At 45.2% G+C, this 21497-nt stretch overlaps 1 protein-coding gene across 1 annotated transcript; it reads left to right on the top strand.

The window, feature by feature from the left end:
- Positions 1–2697: 2697 nt before the first annotated feature.
- On the top strand, positions 2698–7725 carry LSM5 (LSM5 homolog, U6 small nuclear RNA and mRNA degradation associated). Its single transcript, XM_083706439.1, has 5 exons — positions 2698–2843; positions 4753–4848; positions 5460–5487; positions 6593–6665; positions 7451–7725. The coding sequence occupies exons 1-5, from the start codon at positions 2798–2800 to the stop codon at positions 7481–7483; spliced, it is 276 nt and encodes a 91-aa protein (XP_083562565.1). The 5' UTR covers positions 2698–2797; the 3' UTR covers positions 7484–7725.
- The last annotated feature ends 13772 nt before the right edge of the window (positions 7726–21497 follow it).

Genomic DNA, 21497 nt, shown 5'->3' with positions numbered 1-21497 from the left:
AGGCAACCTAAGGCCTGTGGGCTGGATGTGGCCCAATCACCTTCTCAATCCGGCCCACAGATGGTCCAGGAATCAGACGGTTTTTACATGAGTAGAATGTGTGCTTTTATTTAAAATGCATCTCTGGGTTATTTGTGGGGCATAGGAATTCGTTCATTCCCCCCCCCCAAAAAAATAGTCTGGCCCACCACCGTCTGAGGGCCGGTGGGCCGGCCCATGGCTGAAAAAGGTCCTGACCCCTGCTCTAACCGCTATGCCACACTGACCAATATCATTGTATGCCACCTGTCCATAGTGAAAACTATGCTCAAGGCAGATTGCAAAATTGGAAGATTTACCACAACGGCCAAAGTTATGGGTATCATGTGGCAGGACAGAGCCTCGGACAAAGTCTCTCCCAAGTCCACATTCCCAGCATGTTCGCAGTCCTGTCTCAGCAACATCTATGCTGGCTTGGTCATGTCCACAGAATGAACATGTGGACATGTTTATAGGATCATGTACATACGTTCCTATTGGAGAGCTGGCTGACCAGCTCTGCATTACAAAGATGTCTGCAAACATGACATGAAGGCTGGCAACATCATCCCTGTCATGTGGGAATCCCTGTAGGCAGCCCTGCACAGGGAAGTTCTTAATGTTTGATGTTTGACTGTGTTTGATGTTTTAATTTGCTGGAAGCTACCCCAGTGGCATAGCGTGGGTTGTCAGCACCCGGGGCAAGGCAAGTAATTTGTGCCCCCTAACCCGTGGATTTGCGCCCCTTAACCCGTGGATTTGCGTCGCCTAACCCTAACCCCCAGATGTTGCGCCCGGTGCGGCCGGCCCCCCCTGCACCCTCCACGCTACGCCACTGAGCTACCCAGAATGGCTGGGGCAACCCAGTTGGATGAGCGGCATATAAAAAAATAATATTACTACATACTACCAGTGCTACTACTACTATAGACAACTGTAGTGCCTTTGTGGGTTCTCTCGCCACATACACAATCACCGCAGGTTAGGAGGCCAGGCTTGTGCTTTGCTTTCCATCATTCAATTAAGTTAACCTATTCTCTTTCCTCTCAGGAGATAAATTTGGTGGGTGGGGACCATTAAGTGTATGCTTATAGCACAGACCAGGGCACAAGTCTGGAACACGTGACATCTGGCCAATGAAAATCAGCACACTTGTTTAATGTTACCTTAAAAGGTAGCCTCTATAACTGGCGTAGAGAGTCTTGAATAAGCCAGTTGTATGCTACTGCTTGGGACGCAGGTGGCGCTGTGGGTTAAAGCCTCAGCGCCTAGGACTTGCCGATCGAAAGGTCGGCGGTTCGAATCCCTGCGGCGGGGTGCGCTCCCGCTGCTCAGTCCCAGCGCCTGCCAACCTAGCAGTTCGAAAGCACCTCCGGGTGCAAGTAGATAAATAGGGACCGCTTACCAGCGGGAAGGTAAACGGCGTTTCCGTGTGCGGTTCTGGCTCGCCAGATGCAGCTTTGTCACGCTGGCCACGTGACCCGGAAGTGTCTCCGGACAGCGCTGGCCCCTGGCCTCTTAAGTGAGATGGGCGCACAACCCCAGAGTCTGTCAAGACTGGCCCGTACGGGCAGGGGTACCTTTACCTTTACCTATGCTACTGCTTACAAGGAATGCATTATTACATACAGCGCTAGAAAACTTTTCGCCTTTAGTACTATGGATTAAAAGTTGGCAGTTTACCAGCAACATGGGTACATATAGGGGATATATACTAGCATCAGTTGGTACCCATAGCAAAAAAATAAGAACCAGACTAGAGCTCATTTACACTAGTTGTCCTGTCATCAGTCTAGCGCAGGATTTCCCAAACCTGGGTCTCCAGATGTTTTTGGACTACAATTCCCATAATCCCTGGTCCTGCTAGCTACGGATGGCGGGCGTTGTAGTCCAAAAACACCTGGAGACCCAAGTTTGGGAAAGCCTGCTGTAGTGTAGTGCATATCACAATATATACACATACATCCCATGGCCTGACTGCTCAACCCACAGAAGTCTTCTAAGTGTGGAAGTGGAGAGCAGATAAGAATGCAGGCTTGACCTTGACTGTATATTATACATAGCAAAGCCCGTGGCCTTTTAGCTTGTTTGGGAAACCTCATTGCAAATGCTATTTGTTGTATTTAGGAAGGGCAGGTACAGGAATTGGGTGGGTACTGACTGCTTTACTAATCTCCAAGGTTAGAACACAAAACGACGGGCTAAAATCCATCTTTTTGACATGCTGCAGATTTTAAAAACGGGTGGATAACGCAACCCATATTTTAAAGGGATGCAACCCTCGGAGGTCTGATGCTTGTGCATTTTCAGAACTCCAGCCTTTCGAGTCCTCCTTCGACCATAATCCAAGCGCCCGAGATTTTCCATACCAGGGTCCAATCTAGGAACAGGTGGGTGAAAAGGTACCCTTGAGCATGCACAGAGTGCCTTCTCCTTTAGGTCTTTGGAGGCAATAAAAAGTGTTCCAGGAGATGCGTTTCGGATATAAAGCAAGATACGCTTTAAAAAAAGAAACAAACCAGAGTAGGGCTTTTAAAGTTAGCGCTCGGTCGTCACGTGCCCCTCGGCCTCGACTTGCGCTGGGACTCCTTTCCGAGGGCTTTCCTAGTTCGATTGCTCTCTTATCGATTCGCTGAGTCTGTTCAAGCTAGAACAGTCTGCTCTGTTATGAGTGGCCGGGGACGCAAGAGCCCGCCTCCCCGGGCATTTATTTATTTATTTATTAAACCAGTGAGCAATAAGAGGACGGCGAACTCGATTAGTCAGGCCTCGCGGCAAAATGGCGGCCAACGCGACTACCAACCCGTCTCAGCTGCTGCCTCTTGGTAAAGGAATGGCGGGCGCTCGTCTCTGAGCGGTGAAGCCGGGGGAGAGGGATAAAGAGAGGGCGGGAGGGGAAATGGGGTGGGGGAGAGGGGGGAGAAATGGGGTGGGGTAAGAGAGTTGAAATGGGTTGGGGCAGGGTGGGAGTGGGGAAATGAGGTGGGGGAGTGGGTGAAATGGGGTGGGAGAGGGGGAAATGGGGTGGGGGAGAGGGGAGTAATGGGGGGGGAGAGGGGGGAGAGAGGGTTGAAATGGGTTGGGGCAGGGTGGGAGTGGGTGAAATGGGGTGGGAGAGGGGGAAATGGGGCAGGAGAGGGGGAAATGGGGTGGGGGAGAGGGGAGAAATGGGGTGTGGTGTGGTGGGGAGAGAGGGTTGAAATGGGTTGGGGCAGGGTGGGAGTGGGGAAATGAGGTGGGGGAGTGGGTGAAATGGGGTGGGAGAGGGGGAAATGGGGTGGGGGAGAGGGGGGAGAGAGGGTTGAAATGGGTTGGGGCAGGGTGGGAGTGGGGAAATGAGGTGGGGGAGTGGGTGAAATGGGGTGGGAGAGGGGGAAATGGGGTGGGGGAGAGGGGAGAAATGGGGTGGGGGAGAGGGGGGAGAGAGGGTTGAAATGGGTTGGGGCAGGGTGGGAGTGGGTGAAATGGGGTGGGAGAGGGGGAAATGGGGCAGGGGAGAGGGGGAAATGGGGTGGGGGAGAGGGGAGAAATGGGGTGTGGTGTGGTGGGGACAGAGGGTTCAAATGGGTTGGGGCAGGGTGGGAGTGGGGAAATGAGGTGGGGGAGTGGGTGAAATGGGGTGGGAGAGGGGGAAATGGGGTGGTGGAGAGGGGGGGAAATGGGGTGGTGGAGAGGGGGGAAATGGGGTGGTGGAGAGGGGGAGAAATGGGGTGTGGTGTGGTGGGGAGAGAGGGTTGAAATGGGTTGGGGCAGGGTGGGAATGGGGAAATGAGGTGGGGGAGTGGGTGAAATGGGGTGGGAGAGGGGGAAATGGGGTGGGGGAGAGGGGGGAAATGGGGTGGGGGAGAGGGGGAGAAATGGGGTGTGGTGGGGAGAGAGGGTTGAAATGGGTTGGGGCAGGGTGGGGGAGGGGAAATGGGGTGGGGTGGGAGGGGGAGAGGGAGAAATGGGGTGGGGAAATTGAGTGGGCTGAGGGAGGGGGAAATGGGGTGGGGCAGGGAGGGGAGGGGGAGAGAGGGGGGAGGATGAGAGGAGGTGTGGGGGGCAAGTGCAGCATTTGTACGTGTGGCATCATGGCCACATACATACCTGGGGCAAAGTTACACACAGCATGGAGACGAGGGTTCTTTCCTTTCTCGTGGCACCAGAACTCATGGGCATCCAATGAAACCAAATGTTGGACTATTCGGGATGGATAAAAGGAAGCGTTTCTCCACGCAGTGCAGATAGTTCAACTGTGGAACTCGCTTCCACAGGAGGCAGTGATGGCCCTCAACTGGAGCGACTTCTAAAGAGGATAGGACAGATTCATGGAGGATAATAAGCCTAGCGATGGCTACTAAGTGCAATGGCTGTGCTCTGCCTTCACAGCTACAGCCAATGATGCTCCTGAATGCTAGTTTCTGAAAAGCAGGGAAAGGTTCAGAGCTGAAATCACATTAAAATTTGAGGCTCTAGCAATCTTTTTATTGTGTATTTGATCATAACCAGCTCCCAACTGCATCTTTTGAACTTTGGGATTATTTAATTGACCCACTGGATTTATTTAATTATGTAATATGCTAGTGTCCCCTGCTAATAAGATTGCTTTTAGTTTTGGATACAGACTGTTTTGTAAATGAAGTATGTTTAAAATCATTGGTAACTGAAAACACATCTTGAAGAAAGAGACAATGCTCATACAGTTGTACATACATTAGTAACTGCTAATTAAATGCTTTTTCTGATTAACAGAGCTGGTGGACAAGTGCATAGGCTCACGAATTCACATCGTGATGAAAAGTGATAAAGAAATTGTTGGCACACTCCTAGGATTTGATGACTTTGTCAGTATCCTTTACAGGGAATAATGTGGAAGCTTTTGACAGTTTGCTTTTTGGGTTGTGTGTGGGGGTTGTTGGGGTTTTTTTTTTGGCAAGCAGCTGTTTAAAATAATGTTCCCCTGGAAAGGGAGTTGTTCTGGTGTTTTGAATTGGAGAAAAGTAGATCTGCATTTAGGTTCGTACGTTTGGTGGTTTGCACTGCAACTGTGCAAGATCATTTGCAGCCACTGGACTTCTGCGATTACTGTGTCTGCAGTACTGACAGATGGTACCTGTACATAATGGATGGGGTATTATATCCTTGTCCTCCAGACGCTGCTGGATTATATCACCCCTCACAATTGGCCATGCTGAGTGGGACTGATGGGAATTGGAGTCCAATAAGATCACATGTTCCCTACCCCTGTTGTACATCAATCTTCCAGGCTGCAAGCCTAGCACCTGTTGTACATGCTCTGAGGCACTTGTGTGACAGCCATGTATTATATGAACAGGACCTACACCTTGATAATATAAAAACACTGTTAGCCCTCTTGGATATCTACTCATCTAATGAATGCAGGGGGAAATGTGAATCACTACTTTCGTAGTAACTTTTTCCTTGACATCGGGCTTCAGACATGGTATTGGAAGATGTTACAGAATTGTAAGTATGGCTGCTTCTGGCTTTCAATCTCAGCACATCTTGTACCAACAGTTGTCTTTACTTTGACTCACTCTTCAGAACTTGCTCTCTTGACCTTTCCCACACTTGGACATAGGCAGACAATATTAGCTACTTTTGTGAGGCATGCTGTAATACTGTTCACCAGTTTTCAGAAAAAGCAGAGTGTAATTCTCCTAAGGTGAGAGTGGAGCATTATATTAGTGGTACGAGGCACCAGCTGGGGAACCCCCAAGGCTCAGAGCCCAGAAATTGGTAGTGGGACTATGATAAGAGGTCAGAGGGAAAAGAGGGAGCAGACTGAGAGGAGGTGGTGTTGGAAGTTGAAGAGGTAACAGGGTTTAGTGAGCGGGAAGAGCCTGTGGTAGAGAGAGGTCCAGAATCGGGGTTGGAGAGGAGGGGGGCCAAGAAGCAGATGAGGTGGACCTCTGAAGAAGCCCTCCTGTTGTGACCAGCTCCCCTCCCCCCTGGTCTCCCAGGACCAAAAGAAGTATGAAGAGGGTGGAGCAGAGACAGATGCATCAATGGAGTCTCAGATTGCTTGGGAAGGAACCAGGGGAGATGGAGACTTAGGCAGTGAGAAGGCAGGGACCTTCAGTCCTCACAACTGCCTCGTTGAGGCAAGATCTACTGGGAAGAGTTTTTGTGTTCATTACGCCTGGTCTCCTGAGCTGTTTGTTTCTTTGAAGAAAGAGTTAACTTCATTGATGCTGTGTGAGTTATTATTATCCTGCTCTTGGCACCTGCCCCCTGACACTGGGGTGCTCCTCTCTACAAATCCCCAGTCTACTGTGGCAGCATCTTTCAGAGATACTCATTCCTTACTTTTTTCGTTAGCTACTGTATAAGGGTATAATTGCAACAACTTCCCTTCCCATGCTATTCTAGGAAAGTACCAATTGCAGAACAATGTAGGTAGGATTGCTGCAATTATTTATCTTACCGGTTTTCCCCTTCAGGGACATTTGGGTGACACTGGCATGGAGACTAGCAGTCTCTTATCAGATAATTAAGACTTGAATGAAAAATAGTTTTCATCAAACTTTCCAGTTTTGTATCCTTTTTCTGTTTGTCTTGTGTTCAACAGTGAGATCACACCTGAAGGACGAAGAATTACAAAGCTAGACCAGATTTTGCTAAATGGAAATAACATAACAATGGTAAGTAATTAGTCTTACATTTATGTCCCTAGTTAATTCCTGTTAACTAGGCCAAACTAGTTAACTGTGGAAGCTTGGTTAATTCAGAAACTGTTGTCAGAAACTGAAACAGAATCCAATAAAATGCCAAAAAATTGAAGTGGTATCCTAAAAAAGAACAGAGATGTTGCATGTTCTGAGTCAGGGAGATGGAGATACTGCCTATTTTGGGTGGGGGGGGGGGTCTCAATAAATGTAAAACAAAGGAATATAAGCTATTCTAATGTAATTCATTTACAGACACACATGTGTATATAATCTTTTTTGAGCTGAAAAATTCAAGGTGGCTTATACAATGGCCTTCTTCACACAACATGCAAAGCCTAACCCTGACTCGGTGAGAACATGGGGGGGGGGTGTCTCCAAAGGCAAGCTCACAGCTGCCTTGCTGCTCCTTCATCCTTTTTTGCTGCCAAGATTTGGTTTAGATTACCATCTGCACTGGAGCTTGCGGCCAAGTTCTCTCCCCAGTAACTGTGAGCTATAACCCAAGTGTGAACCTTGTTTGGCTTAGTGTGTTGTATGAGCCAGACTGCAATTGGTGGGAGGAATCTTGTTAATGCTTCTTCCACTACATTGCCTGAGACGGGTAGTCAGGGTGTGGCTCTGCCAAACAGGCCAACAGAACTGATCTTGCTGGGCATGTTTCTGTAGCTCCATCCTTGAGAGAGGGTAGAATGGTTGTACATAACTTTTCTAGATGAAATGCTTATGTTCTTCATCTTCTCATGCGACCTTTTTTTCAGCTGGTTCCCGGAGGAGAAGGACCAGAAGTGTAAATAAAGTCATATGTCATCATTGAAGACTTCCTGTTAAAGCTTCTGTAGGAATATATTGATGAAACCTGATGCGTTTTTTATTTTTTATTTTTTACATTTATATAAAGGCAAATTTCCATTTCAGGAAAAATGCATCGTTAACAAAGACTTTGTAAGTTAAAATCATGACTTTGTTGTAAAGGCAAAATTAACTTGCTGTTCAGAGCAAGGCAATAAAGAGGGTTTTTTTAAAAAAAAATAACCATATTGAACACAGTTGTTGTTTTTGTAACTCTGGCATTTTAGAGTAATTTTTTTGTAACTCTGGCATTTTAGATAAAACCAGGAATTTTGAATGGTTCTGTGTCAGGCTGCTTAGAGCAAGTTATGAGCTGGTTATAAATATTTCTTACTTTTTATCTATATCATACATGAGCTGGTTAAGCTGTGGTTCATAATGTGTACGAGAATTGTTTTCTCATGCATTTCTCTCCAGCTGAGATAAAAATAACTAAAAGGAAGAGATTTCTGTTGCCAAATTCTTACCATATTGTACCAATTGCTCAATATCATTCACTGTTAAAACACTATTCTGCCTTGCCAGAGAAGTGGCTTATCTACTTAAAAGATGTTCTCAAGAACCAAATAAAGTACAGTGGATGCTTGGGTTGCGAACGTGATCCGTGCGGGATGCATGTTCGCAACCCGCAGCAGCGTGTCTGCGCACACACGGGTTGTGATTCTGCGCATGCGCAAAGCGCAATTTAGTGCTTCTGCGCATGCGCGACCACCGAACCCCGGAAGTAACCTGTTCCGGTACTTCCAGGTTTCGGCGGTCCGTAACCCGAAAAAATGCAACTTGAAGCATCTGTAACCCGAGGTATGACTGTATATGGAAGGAAGAAAATGTACCTGTATCCTGTAAACAACAGACACCACAATTAATTCCTATAATATTTAAAGCAATTCCAAACTGGTCTCATAGTACAATGTTAATCATTATTCATAGAATTGCTGATTTGGAAGGCACCATGAGGGTCACCTAGTCCAACCCCCTTGCAGTGCAGGAATCTCTTGTCCAACATAGGGCTCAAACCCACGACCGTGAGATTTAAGAGTCTCATGCTCTACCCCAGGGGTCAGCAAACTTTTTCAGCAGGGGGCCGGTCCACTGTCCCTCAGACCTTGTGGGGGGCCAGATTATATTTTGGAAAAAACCACACGAACGAATTCCTATGCCCCACAAATAACCTGGAGATGCATTTTAAATAAAAGGACACATTCCACTGATTCCTGGACTGTCCACGGGCCAGATTTAGAAGGCGATTGGGCCAGATCCGGCCCCCGGGCCTTAGTTTGCCTACCCATGGATTGATGTAAAATAAGCACAAAAAGCCTGGTCATATATGCTTACTCTGCATTTATTTATTTTTAAGTAGCTTTCCACACGCAGGGACGCAGGTGGCGCTGTGGGTTAAAGCCTCAGCGCCTAGGACTTGCCGATCGAAAGGTCGGCGGTTCGAATCCCTGCGGCGGGGTGCGCTCCCGCTGCTCGGTCCCAGCGCCTGCCAACCTAGCAGTTCGAAAGCACCTCCGGGTGCAAGTAGATAAATAGGGACCGCTTACCGGCGGGAAGGTAAACGGCGTTTCCCTGTGCGGCTCTGGCTCGCCAGATCAGCTTTGTCACGCTGGCCACGTGACCCGGAAGTGTCTCCGGACAGCGCTGGCCCCTGGCCTCTTAAGTGAGATGGGCGCACAACCCCAGAGTCTGTCAAGACTGGCCCGTACGGGCAGGGGTACCTTTACCTTTACTTTAGCTTTCCACACAGAAACAATGCAAATATTTCCTCTTAAAAAATATTACTGCAGTCAATATATAAGAGATTTTTTTACAGTGTTTTAACAAAGCCAGCTTTCCATTCCTAAATGCATTTACTTGGAAATTGGTTTATTGACTATTCTGATCTTCAGATTTAATGCTGATTTAAGTTTTTTCCTTACAGTTGTGCTGTTCAGCTTACATTTCTAGTTAACCGGAGGGATTTGAGAGAGAAGCCTTGTCTGTAGACAGTTTGTGGCATTAGAAAATAATGATAAGAAAGGTGAAGTTACTATGCAGGATAACTAGAGTTTAGTTTTCTATAGAGACACAAACAATTAAACAGTTTTTAGACTTAAGAGCATCTTTTTAAAAATGCACTCAACAAGATGTTAGATCTTGCTGTATGAAATCTTGTCCTGCTTTAATTAAGCAAAAATTGCAAACTGAAGGAAGTTTATCCTTGAATTCTGTTCACTGTATCTATAGGCTTTGAAGCAGTCTAGGAGGACATTGCCTCCTAGACAACCTCAGTACACTTCTGGTGGCAACTCTTCATGTCCACTGAAAAGCCCTCCCAAAGATTGACCTTAAAGCATAGTGGGATGGAACAAGGAAGGAAAATTGGTGGGGGAAAACTCCTTCCCTGTATGTGAAAGTGCCTTCAGATCTAAGCTACATTGGTTTCCTAATGTATTCTTTCCACTGGTATTCTTTCCACTAGAGGGAGCCGATGGAAGTTAGCATTTTAACTGAACTACGGTGGCTTTAAATCAATGCTCTCCAGTCTGAACCATAAGAGAGTTCATGGAAGTTTTGTCTTGCCCAAACTTGCATATAAATCCATTCATGCTTCTTCCCGTAATCTCCAGCTTATGCTTCTTAATTGCTTCATTAAAATATTTTCTTTGAAAATTCATACTTCTACTAAGTACTTGCTTGTCATCTGTACTGAATGCATTAATGTTCACATTGTCATTTGATAGAAGCAAAGTAGGATGCTATAACTGAATTATTTATCCCCCCCCCCCAATTATAGGAAGTTGTTTAGTGGGAGCTACTTGAGTGAATATACAAAAGTATAATATCATGGCCAAAAGACATGTGGCACATGTGCTAAAGAATAGACATGATGAGATTAATTCCATTCTTGCTACAATCCAGTGTATACATAAGGTAAAGGTAAAGGGACCCCTGACCATTAGGTCCAGTCGTGGCCGACTCTGGGATTGCGGTGCTCGCTTTATTGGCTGAGGGAGCTGGTGTACAGCTTCCGGGTCACGTGGCTAGCATGACTAAGCCGCTTCTGGCGAACCAGAGCAGCGCACGGAAATGCCGTTTACCTTCCCGCTGGAGCGGTACCTATTTATCTACTTGCACTTTGACGTGCTTTCGAACTGCTAGGTTGGCAGGAGCAGGGACTGAGCAACAGGAGTTCACCCCATTGCAGGGATTCGAACCTCCAGCCTTCTGATTGGCAAGTCCTAGGCTCTCTGGTTTAACCCACAGCGCCACCCGCGTCCCAGTATATACATACCTAGGAGTAAATTCCACTGAACTCAACAGGACTTACTTCTGAGCAGACGTGCATACGACTGATGTGTCTGTAAGGATTTTCCAGGGCATCACATAAGGAATTGGTAACTGCAAGTCATCAACAATAGCTTCATTTCTACAAACACCTTTGCACCTTATTCTTAGAGTATATTCAAATAAAGACCTCATTTATCCAGAGCACATGAACTTATTAAAATGACTGGTGGTAAGCTTTTAGCCCTTCGACCTTAAAAAGTGACAGTGAATTATACGAAACCTGCATCTAACTCCAATCCAGCATAAAGCCAAAGCATTTTCAATACAATACTTGACAAATTCTTCGTCCCCAAAGACTACCAGGCCAGCAACTGTGTATCTCTCCTTAAACGCAATATATGTGCAGTACCACATGACAAGTTACCAGGCAACTACACAAGCCAGATGCACTGGGAGTTTCAAAGCAGCTGGTCAATTGCTTTCAACCAGTGGAAAAGTACAGGCTCACATCTGAGCTTGAGCCTTTTTATCTAGTACATGGCTGATTTCTCTCCTACCCCCTGATTTCAGCCCTGACTCCAGTAGTAATTGCCCTTTCAGTGGAGGGTAATTTATTTGAATTCCAGCAACATTCTTAAGATAGGCATTTAAACTTGTAAGATCAGGTTGGTAAGTTATTTTTTGTTCAGTTTTGCACGATGCCACTAGGATAAAGATGATTACAGTGGTACCTCGGGTTACATACGCTTCAGGTTACAGACTCTGTTAACCCAGATATAGTGCTTCAGGTTAAGCACTTTGCTTCAGGATGTGAATCTCTGTATACCAACATCCCACACAACGATGGTTTACAAGCTATAAGGAACACCATTTCAGATAAAACCACAGCGGACTTTGCCACCAAACTCTGCCAATTTGTCCTTACCCACAACAACTTCAAATTCGGTGATGACCTGTTCCTTCAGATCAGTGGCACAGCAATGGGCACCCGCATGGCCCCACAGTATGCCAACATCTTCATGGCAGATTTAGAACAATGTTTCCTAAACTCCTACCCACTCAAACCTCTCTTGTACCTGCGATACATTGACAATATTTTTATCATCTGGACACATGGTCAACAGACCCTGAACACCTTCCACCAGAAATTCAATGATTTTCACCCCACAATCAACCTAACTATGAATCAATCTATGCAAGAAATACATTTTTTGGACACTACTATAAAAATACAGGATGGGCACATAGACACCACCTTATACCGTAAACCAACTGACCGACAAACATATCTACATGCCTCTAGCTACCATCCCAAACATACCAAACTGTCCATTGTATATAGCCAGGCACTACGTTACAGCCGCATCTGTTCCAATTCTACAGACAGAGACTCTCACCTAAGAGATCTACAGCAAACCTTTTTAGAACTAAAATACCCAACAGATGAAGTTAGAAAACAGATCAACAGAGCCAGACTGATACCCAGAGAGAACTTGCTGCAAGACAGACCCAAAAAAGAAAATAACAGAACACCTCTAGTCATCACATACAGCTCCCAAGTTAAAACAGTACAACGCATCATCAGAGATCTACAACCTCTCCTGGACAATGACAGTTCTCTTTCTCAAGCTCTGGGAGGAAGACCTTTCATCGCCTACAGACAGCCACCCAGTCTTAAACAACTCCTAACCCACAATAATACTACAACCAGACCTAACACGGACACTGGCACCAGAGCCTGCAATAAACCCAGATGCCAACTTTGCTGCCACATACACCCGGACAACACCATTACTGGCCCCAACAACATCACACATACCATCTCGGGACTATTTAATTGCTCATCGTCTAACATTGTGTATGCCATCAAATGCCAACAGTGTCCTTCAGCTCTCTATATTGGACAAACAGGCCAGACCTTACGCCAAAGAATAAACGGACATAAATCGGACATCAGGAATCACAAGACAGAGAAACCAGTAGGAGAACACTTCAATCTCCCAGGACATTCTATACAAGATCTCAAAGTAGCTGTTTTACTACAAAGGAATTTCAGAAATAGACTGGAAAGAGAAGCTGCTGAATTACAACTTATCACCAAACTTAAAACCATGGAGAAACCTGGCCTGAACAAAGACCTTGGATTCTTATCTCATTATACATGACAAAGCCATTTTTCACCTTCTCACCCCTTGCTTTTTCCTGTAAGACCTATTGCAGTCGTTAAGAGTCGTCAACAGGCTCATCACAGCTATCTGCCAATCACCCATTCCCACCACCCTTCTGAGTAATACCCCTCCCCACCTTCTCACTATATAGAAGGGTCTGGAAACTTCTGTTTCAGTGTATCTGAAGAAGTGTGCATGCACACGAAAGCTCATACCAAGAACTGACTTAGTTGGTCTTTAAGGTGCTACTGGAAGGAATTTTTTTTGTTTTGACTATGGCAGACCAACACGGCTACCTATCTGTAACTTCACCTTGAGTTATTGGAATGTTGTGACATCACAACAGCTTAGCCAATGGTTTGAGAGAAGGACCAGCTGAAAAGGAACAGCCAATTTTTAGCTTGACACTTAATACCAGGCACGCCCAAACTCAGCCCTCCAGATGTTTTGGGACTACAACTCCCATCATCCCTAGCTAACAGGACCAGTGGTCAGGGATGATGGGAATTGTAGCCCCAAAACATCTGGAGGGCCAAGTTTGACCATGCCTGCCTTAGAGGGAATAACAACATAGCTGTATCTTATTGGTCCTCATGAATAAGTCGAGTGATGCCCATGCATGTGTGAATGATGTTCCAAAACGTTGCATAAAGAATTACTGCTAAACTTATCTAAGTCACTTATTTGTGGTTAAATTGCTATGTATCAATAGGAGGTAAAGGTAAAGGGACCCCTGACCATTAGGTCCAGTCGTGGCCGACTCTGGGGTTGCGGCGCTCATCTTGCTTTACAGGCCGAGGGAGCCAGCCTACAGCTTCCGGGTCATGTGGCCAGCATGACTAGGCTGCTTCTGGTGAACCAGAGCAGCGCACGGAAACGCCGTTTACCTTCCCGCCAGAGCGGTACCTATTTATCTACTTGCACTTTGACATGCTTTCAAACTGCTAGGTTGGCAGGAGCAGGGACCGAGCAACGGGAGCTCACCCTGTCGCGGGGATTCGAACCACTGACCTTCTGATCGGCAAGTCCTAGGCTCTGTGGTTTAACCCACCCGTGTCCCTTATGTATCAATAGGAACATGAGGTTAATTCTGAAAATCTCAGCTGCCTTTGGTAGGGGAACATGGAAAAGTTACCTCCTAAGAGAAAATCATGTGATTCATACTGCCCAGGGGTTTGCAGTGTTAATCAGAACACAGTGACTTGTCTCCAGGCAGGATCTGGTTGTTAGGCTCTGCCAATGTGAAATTTATCCATGTTTGTCCAGGGCGTTGAATTTTCAGCTGCTCTTGGGAGGTGGGAGGCTGTATGGAAATAAAGGAGAGCTGAAAATATGGCCTTTTATCACAACAGCCACAATATATGAGATGTTAGGATGGCGGTTTACAGTCTGCAGAATAATAGCAGCTGCCTGCCTTGCATGTATTTAGCGCTAACTAGCCTAGTAATTGTTGTGGCAGGGTTCCACAACAATATACACTGCTTTATGAAAAGAGTAGTCCGCAATGTTCATCACTTGGTTAAAACAAAAATCTTTGCCGCAAAGATTTATATAACATGACAGGGTGGGATTTACACTGTCTAGTTACTGATCAGTAAGAGAGACAAGAACACTTCATGAGAAGAGAACACTGGGTGAAAATGATGCTGTTATGCTACTACTTTTTCTGGTGCAGAGAAAATGTAAGATAGAATTGGCTTCGCAGTATGAAATACTTGACAGGAGCTAATGGTTTCTATGACAAAATAAAAACATGTCTGCTAATAGAGTGGCGTTTAAGTCTAGATTTCTTCAAGGAACATTGAGGGTAGTAATGGATTATGTTTCGTTTTGTGGCGGGATACAATTTTAAACAATACATGGAATCTAACTGCATTTCCAGTCACTTTACACTACACTAGGTTCTCCTCAAATAAGTCCACATTGTGAGATAGGGTCTCCCTGAATGCAGGGTGTTATGCACTGAGTTGAATAGGATCCAAAATGCAGCAGTCTGATTAGTCCTAGAACAATAGGATTCAGAATGCAGCAGTCTGATTGGTCCTAGAACAATAGGATTCAGAATGCAGCAGTCTGATTGGTCTGCAGGAGCCACCCAATCCAGCTCCAGATGGAAGTGAATCCACAACCTGATTGGCCTACAGGAGAATTCCAGAATTAGCCAATCACGTGCAGCCCATTGTGTAAATAATGTATATAAAGCAGATACTTTGAGGGGACTTTCATTCCTCTTCACCACTATGAGCTGAATAAAGAGCATGAAATCCACTCTCGACTCTGAGTATATTTCACAGGGAGAACCTGACATTTCTGTAGAGATGACTCTTTCAAAACAATGTTTATTTTCAGTTGCCTGAAAACTATTGTATGGTGATTCCTTTACTTACCCAGTTTAATTATCAATATACAATATTTAACTGGATAATTAGCAACAGAATAACCATTTCATCTAGTAACTTCTCTGTAATATATATTTTGTTTATAAAGCTTTACACGTATTAAAAGATGGTCTTTCCTATATTAAAAAATCATTACCATTCATTATGAGCTTATCCATTGGGAATTAATTGTTGCATGAACACAACCGGTGTCTGTATTAAGCCAGGGGAGCACTTGTCTCTTTGCAAAATATTTTCCTGTCCTATTGACGTTGTTTAGTGATTGAAGAAAACCCTCAAAGGAGTTATGAGTAAATGGACATCTTGAATTCAACTAAAACTGTAATTTCTTTCTGCAAACCCCAAACAGGAAATGTATCTCTGGCAGATGTCTTCCTTCAAATAAAGTAAATGTGTTTCAACAGTCTCGAGGCTTCACTGTTTTATGGAATTGTGCTTTCAGCAAACACTTAATTTGATTTTCTTTTTCTTTTTTATTTGATGGCTGGATATAGTCCAGAACTAAATGTCATAAGGTTTATATCGTAGGTGCAAATAATGAACACTAGCTCATAACTCACTAAAATGTCAGGGCGTTTGCCTCCAGAAACTGAAATAACCACTTTCCATGTTTCACATGCTGTATGGCTGGTTCTCTACATTGTGTGGGGCACAAAGGAGTTATATTTCCTAGTGGGCAGAGGATTAGCAGTGTTCTGAAAACAAGGTGGTTAGCTTTGAAATGCTTGAGGGCGGTGCTGGGGAAATGTGCAGCTTGTTTCAAAAGCTGTGGGTCCCTTTCGGAACAGAGGGTCTATAAGAAGCAAGGCCAGCTGATGAAGCTGCTAAATTAATGTGGTAGGTTTAGCAAAGTGTGTCTGTGTGCAGTGAGAACTGAAATACAGGAGGGACCCCTGGGAGATGTGTTATACCACTGTTCACACTGTAGAAAGAGGTAGGGCCCCTTCCACCTTGTGGGACACCCATTGGTGGGGGTTCAGACATTACAGTGCAGTATTTTGCATACCCTCCAACATTCTTCTGATGAAAATAGGGGTGTCCTATTCAATAATATTTTTTTTAAAAAATTAATCTTTATTAATTTAAATTACACACATATACAAAGAATTTACAATCTCATACTACAAAAAGAAAATTAAAGAATTAAGAAAAAAGAAAAGAAGAAAATACAGAAAAAAGAAAAAAGAAAAAGATTTACATGCATAAAAAACCTTAATCTTCCTAATTAATAACTTAAATAAACACTTAAATAAAAAAGACGTCAGACAAAATGAGTCTTCCAATCATTCTCATTGTACTGTTTATACTATTGCTGTTTTCCCCGCACAGTTTTATATTCTTTAATATTGTTCCCGTCTACTCCACAAACGGTATTTGTTGTGTTTACAAGTATCACTCAAGTTCTGCTAATATTGTGTGGTTGGTACAATATGACCTTATTCTATTCAATAATAATGAGTGTGATTATTCCTTGCCCATCTGACTTGCTTGCCCCAGCCACACTGAGCAGATTCCAACATATAAAAATAATAATAAAACATTAACCATTTTTTAAAAAAACCTTTCCTATACAGGGCTGCCTTGAGATGTCTTCTAAAGGTTGTATAGTTACTTATCTTCTTGGCTCGGGGGCTACGTAACTCCACACCCTCCAACATTTCTCTGATGAAAATAGGGGAGTCCCAAGGAAAAGTGGGACATTCTTGGTTCAAATCAGAAGCTGGGACGGCTTCAGTAAAGCCGGGATTGTCCCTGGAAAATAGGGACACTGGAAGGGTTGGGTTTTGCCTACCCATGTGGCAGTGAATGATAGCCATTCGCTGATGTGGAAGAATGAGGTGTACTTGAGTCTTGAAGACTTGGGGAAAAAGCAGAAGCTAATCCTATTCTAAGGGACGCAGGTGGCGCTGTGGGTTAAAGCCTCAGCGCCTAGGACTTGCCGATCGAAAGGTCGGCGGTTCGAATCCCTGCGGCGGGGTGCGCTCCCGCTGCTCGGTCCCAGCGCCTGCCAACCTAGCAGTTCGAAAGCACCTCCGGGTGCAAGTAGATAAATAGGGACCGCTTACCAGCGGGAAGGTAAACGGCGTTTCCGTGTGTGGCTCTGGCTCGCCAGAGCAGCGATGTCACACTGGCCACGTGACCCGGAAGTGTCTCCGGACAGCGCTGGCCCCTGGCCTCTTGAGTGAGATGGGCGCACAACCCCAGAGTCTGTCAAGACTGGCCCGTACGGGCAGGGGTACCTTTACCTTTACCTAATCCTATTCTTGGTGACTCAGGCACTGGAGAATCAAGGTTATTGCGATCAGCACAGGACATGGTTCAATTTCTGGGTGGGGTTTCTTGATTATACTGGCACAAGCTCTTTAGGCAAAGGAACCCCTGACCATTAGGTCCAGTTGCGGACGACTCTTCCGCAAGGAGGACATTCAAAGGTGTTCATGGTTAGCTGTATGTAGTTCAAAGCCTAGACCTAGACTGTGTTCCTTTACAGTCACCAGCTAAGTTCAAATTCAAAAGAATGTTCATTGATTCTGGCCAGGCAACCCCTGTCCTTTTGCTGCTCCTACTACCACCAGGGCTTTTAAGACTTATTCAAAAATCTGTTGTTTTTTCCTGAGACGAAGAAGCAAGATTTTGCCTCTGTTTTAATGTATACAGCCAAACTTCGGTTGTCAAACATAATCCGTTCTGGAAGCCTGTTCAGCTTCCAAAACATTCGACAACCAAGGCACGGCTTCCGATTGGTTGCAAGAGCTTCCTGCACTCAAGCGGAAGCTGCGTCGGATGTTTGGCTTCCGGAAATTGTTCAAAAACCAGAGTATTTCCTTCCGGGATCTGAAATGTACAATAACAGAGGAATTTGGAAACCAAGGTTTGACTGTACCATTTTGGATAAAGATGGTGGACTGAACCTTTCAATACAGTGGTAGCTCAGGTTACATACGCTTCAGGTTACAGACTCCACTAACCCAGAAATAGTACCCCGGGTTAAGAACTTTGCTTCAGGATGAGAACAGAAATTGCAGCGCGGCAGCCGTGGGCAGCCCCATTAACTAAAGTGATGCTTCAGGTTAAGAACAGTTTCAGGTTAAGAACGGACCTCTGGAACGGATTAAGTACTTAATCCGAGGTACCATTGTACTGCATTGAATTTTTGGTTTCTTAGATTTCCCCAGAAATGTGGTTTCTTTCCTTTTTGCTCAGGCTTCTCGGGAAAGAACTCAGCTAATGCAAAAGCAGTTTCTTTCTCACAATCATTGCAAATGGTCTCATAGATTGCACCTGTGTTGTGTCATGTGTGCCAGGGTGTCAAGGCGATTCTGTTGCCTTGCTAATTAGAGCTGACTTGCCTCAGCTGTGGAGCCACAGACACACACAAACACACTCAGTTCTGTAGTGTGTCTTCTGGCTGGCTAAGAAGACACTGGCCTGTTGCTGGGTCAAAGTCTTAAAGTATTCTACATTTCTTTGTGCGAGGCCCAACATTTTTATTTTTGAAGCTTGCACAACACATTTGTTGCTGGGCATTTTATCTTAGTTTTGGACGTCCAACTTCATTCCTTCAATCTGTGCTGCCTTCTGCCTTCTGTGGGGTCGTTGCTCTATTGGTGAAGAACAGTTGAGACAAGGTAGTTTTATTGTTTTGTAACTTCAAATTATATTTTTATATTTCTTTCCTGTATTCTCCAACTATATTTTCCTATTGGCTTACAGGCTCTAGGCTTCATATGCTGCTGTTTTACCTTTTTATTTTATTAATAATAATTAAAGGTACCCCTGACTGTTAGGTACAATCGTGGACGACTCTGGGGTTTTGTGCTCATCTCTCTCTATAGGCCAAGGGAGCCGGCGTTTGTCCGCAGACAGCTTCCGATTCATGTGGCCAGCATGGCTAAGCTGCTTCTGGCGAAACCAGAGTAGCACATGGAAATTCCGTTTACCTTCCCGCCAGAGCGGTACCTATTTATCTACTTGCACTTAAGAGTGCTTTCGAACTGCTAGGTGGGCAGGAGCAGGGACCGAGCAACAAAAGCTCACCCCGTTGCAGGGATTCGAACCGCTGACCTTCTGATTGGCAAGCCCTAGGCTCTGTGGTTTAGACCACAGCGCCACCTCTTCTATTTTGTTGTGGTTCCTTGGACTGATCCTCGGTTATTAAGCCAGCGACTTAGCCTTTTGGTCAAACCTGCAATTGTATAGTTTGTGGGGTGGTTTTCTGCTTTAGGCCTCAGAAGCAGAAAATGACATTTTAAGAACTTGCTTATTGGAATCTTAAGGACATTCAGTAAAGTCTGTGAGTCTCCTGACTCAGGCTGGTCAAACTACAGGAGTGGTGACAGTTGTACTACCTCACAGGGCTGGTTTTCAGCTCTGGTCTGTTGACACCATTTGAACCAACAAGAACACTGGGTTGTTGTTTGGTTCAGATACTTCATATCCCCCCCTACCAGTAACCTCTGTTACAGATCCTGCAACCCCTCTCCAGTTTATTAAATGCAAGCTCTGAAGAAAGCACCACAGAGCAAAACCCGATAGTTTCAATCAATAGGGCAAGGCTGTACCATTATAAAGACGAAGAGGAGGAGGAGGAGGAGGAGGAGGAGTAGGAGTTTGGATTTGATATCCCGCTTTATCACTCCTCTTCAGGAGTCTCAAAGCAGCTAACATTCTCCTTTCCCTTCCTCCCCCACAACAAACACTCTGTGAGGTGAGTGGGGCTGAGAGACTTCAGAGAAGTGTGGCTAGCCCAAGGTCACCCAGCAGCTGCATGTGGAGGAGCGGGGAAGCGAACCTGGTTCACCAGATTATGAGTCCACCGCTCTTAACCACTACACCACACCACAAGAGAGTTTCCAAACAAAATAAACATTTTAAAAATGCGATGGCCTTGAGATTTAAAGCCCATACACCCATTCTCACTAGGGGCATTTACCCTATGTACAATAAAAATTGAAGATGGGGGCCCTTCCTGTTGTTCCACTTTCAGCAAGAAGCTACACAAATCCTCTTGGTGAGGAGGATGAGGGAAGGGCTAGTGGGCAATATGTTGACACAGGAGCAGATGTTCCTGCTATTTCTCTGTTCTGTGGTTGGCACAGAATCATAGAACCGCATCATAGAATCACAGAACTGCAGTGGATTCTAGATAAGTCCCACCTGCCAACAGGGCAGTCCGTCGCGTTTTGCCGCTTGAGGTGAAACAGGAAAGTGCAGTGCTGTCTTGCCGCTGCAGTGCCACCTCTCGCTGAAGCATCCCTTACCTAGCTTGCGTGGCGGTGGCAAGAATCAGCCATGGCAGCAGGTTCCAGTAGTATCTTGTGAGCACTTGCAGGGCACTACCTCGGGGGCTCCTGCTGCCTGAGGCAGCTGCTTCACTCTGCCTCATGGGTGGGCCGGCTCTACCTGCCAGGATTTTTCAGTTGGTTAAAAGCTGCTTGAGTAGGTAAAGCAATTTAATTGGTGGGCAGCCCATGTTAAATGGCAGTAGCAGCGATCGCCTCATACGGGTTGCTCTGAGTGTTTATGAGAAAAAGAAATATTGCTGCAAAAAATTGACGTTTTCCTGTTAGGCAAAGATCATAAGACGACCTGGATGGTCGCCAGATTCTGTGTACAGATCTGCAGACGTAGACCATCCTCCGACCCAAACTAGTTCGTTAAGAAAATCCCCAAATTTGATTCCATGGGTGACTCTGGGTCATCTCTCTGCGGTAGCTTATCTTAAAGTTTTAAGTGTCTATACGCTTATCGCACTTATAAATTTTAAGTTTATTGTTGTACATTGTGTTAAATGTTTGTTTTCCTGCTGGGATTGTACCCCCAGGTGTGTTGCTGCTTGCTAGATGGTCTCGGCAATGGTGAGTGCCATCGAGTCAAAATAATAATAATAATAATAATAATAATAATAATAATAATAATAATAATAATAAATTTGTATTCTGCCCTCCCTGGCTGAGGCCGGGCTCAGAGTGGCGAACATCATAAAAACAACACAATAAGCATAAAAACAGACGTCAATTAATTAAAATACATCTTAAAATTAATTCAGACCAGTTAAAATCTGGGCAGGTGGCAATAAGAGAGTGATTAATAATTTAAAATACACATGTCAAAAT

This window comes from Podarcis gaigeae, assembly GCF_964106915.1.
Source record: "Podarcis gaigeae genome assembly, chromosome: 12".
In the NCBI taxonomy this organism is placed as follows: Eukaryota; Metazoa; Chordata; class Lepidosauria; order Squamata; family Lacertidae; genus Podarcis; species Podarcis gaigeae.
Note: the sequence above shows the minus strand (reverse complement) of the source record. Positions and strands in the feature narration are given on the sequence as shown.

What these genes read in the sequence shown, in the direction of transcription:
- LSM5 (XM_083706439.1), top strand. Translation starts at nt 2,798, where the DNA reads ATGGCGGCCAACGCGACTACCAACCCGTCTCAGCTGCTGCCTCTTG. An exon ending in GTCTCAGCTGCTGCCTCTTG is followed by an intron (nt 2,844 to 4,752) that starts GTAAAGGAATGG and finishes TCTGATTAACAG; the next exon opens with AGCTGGTGGACAAGTGCATA. An exon ending in TTGGAAGATGTTACAGAATT is followed by an intron (nt 5,488 to 6,592) that starts GTAAGTATGGCT and finishes TGTGTTCAACAG; the next exon opens with TGAGATCACACCTGAAGGAC.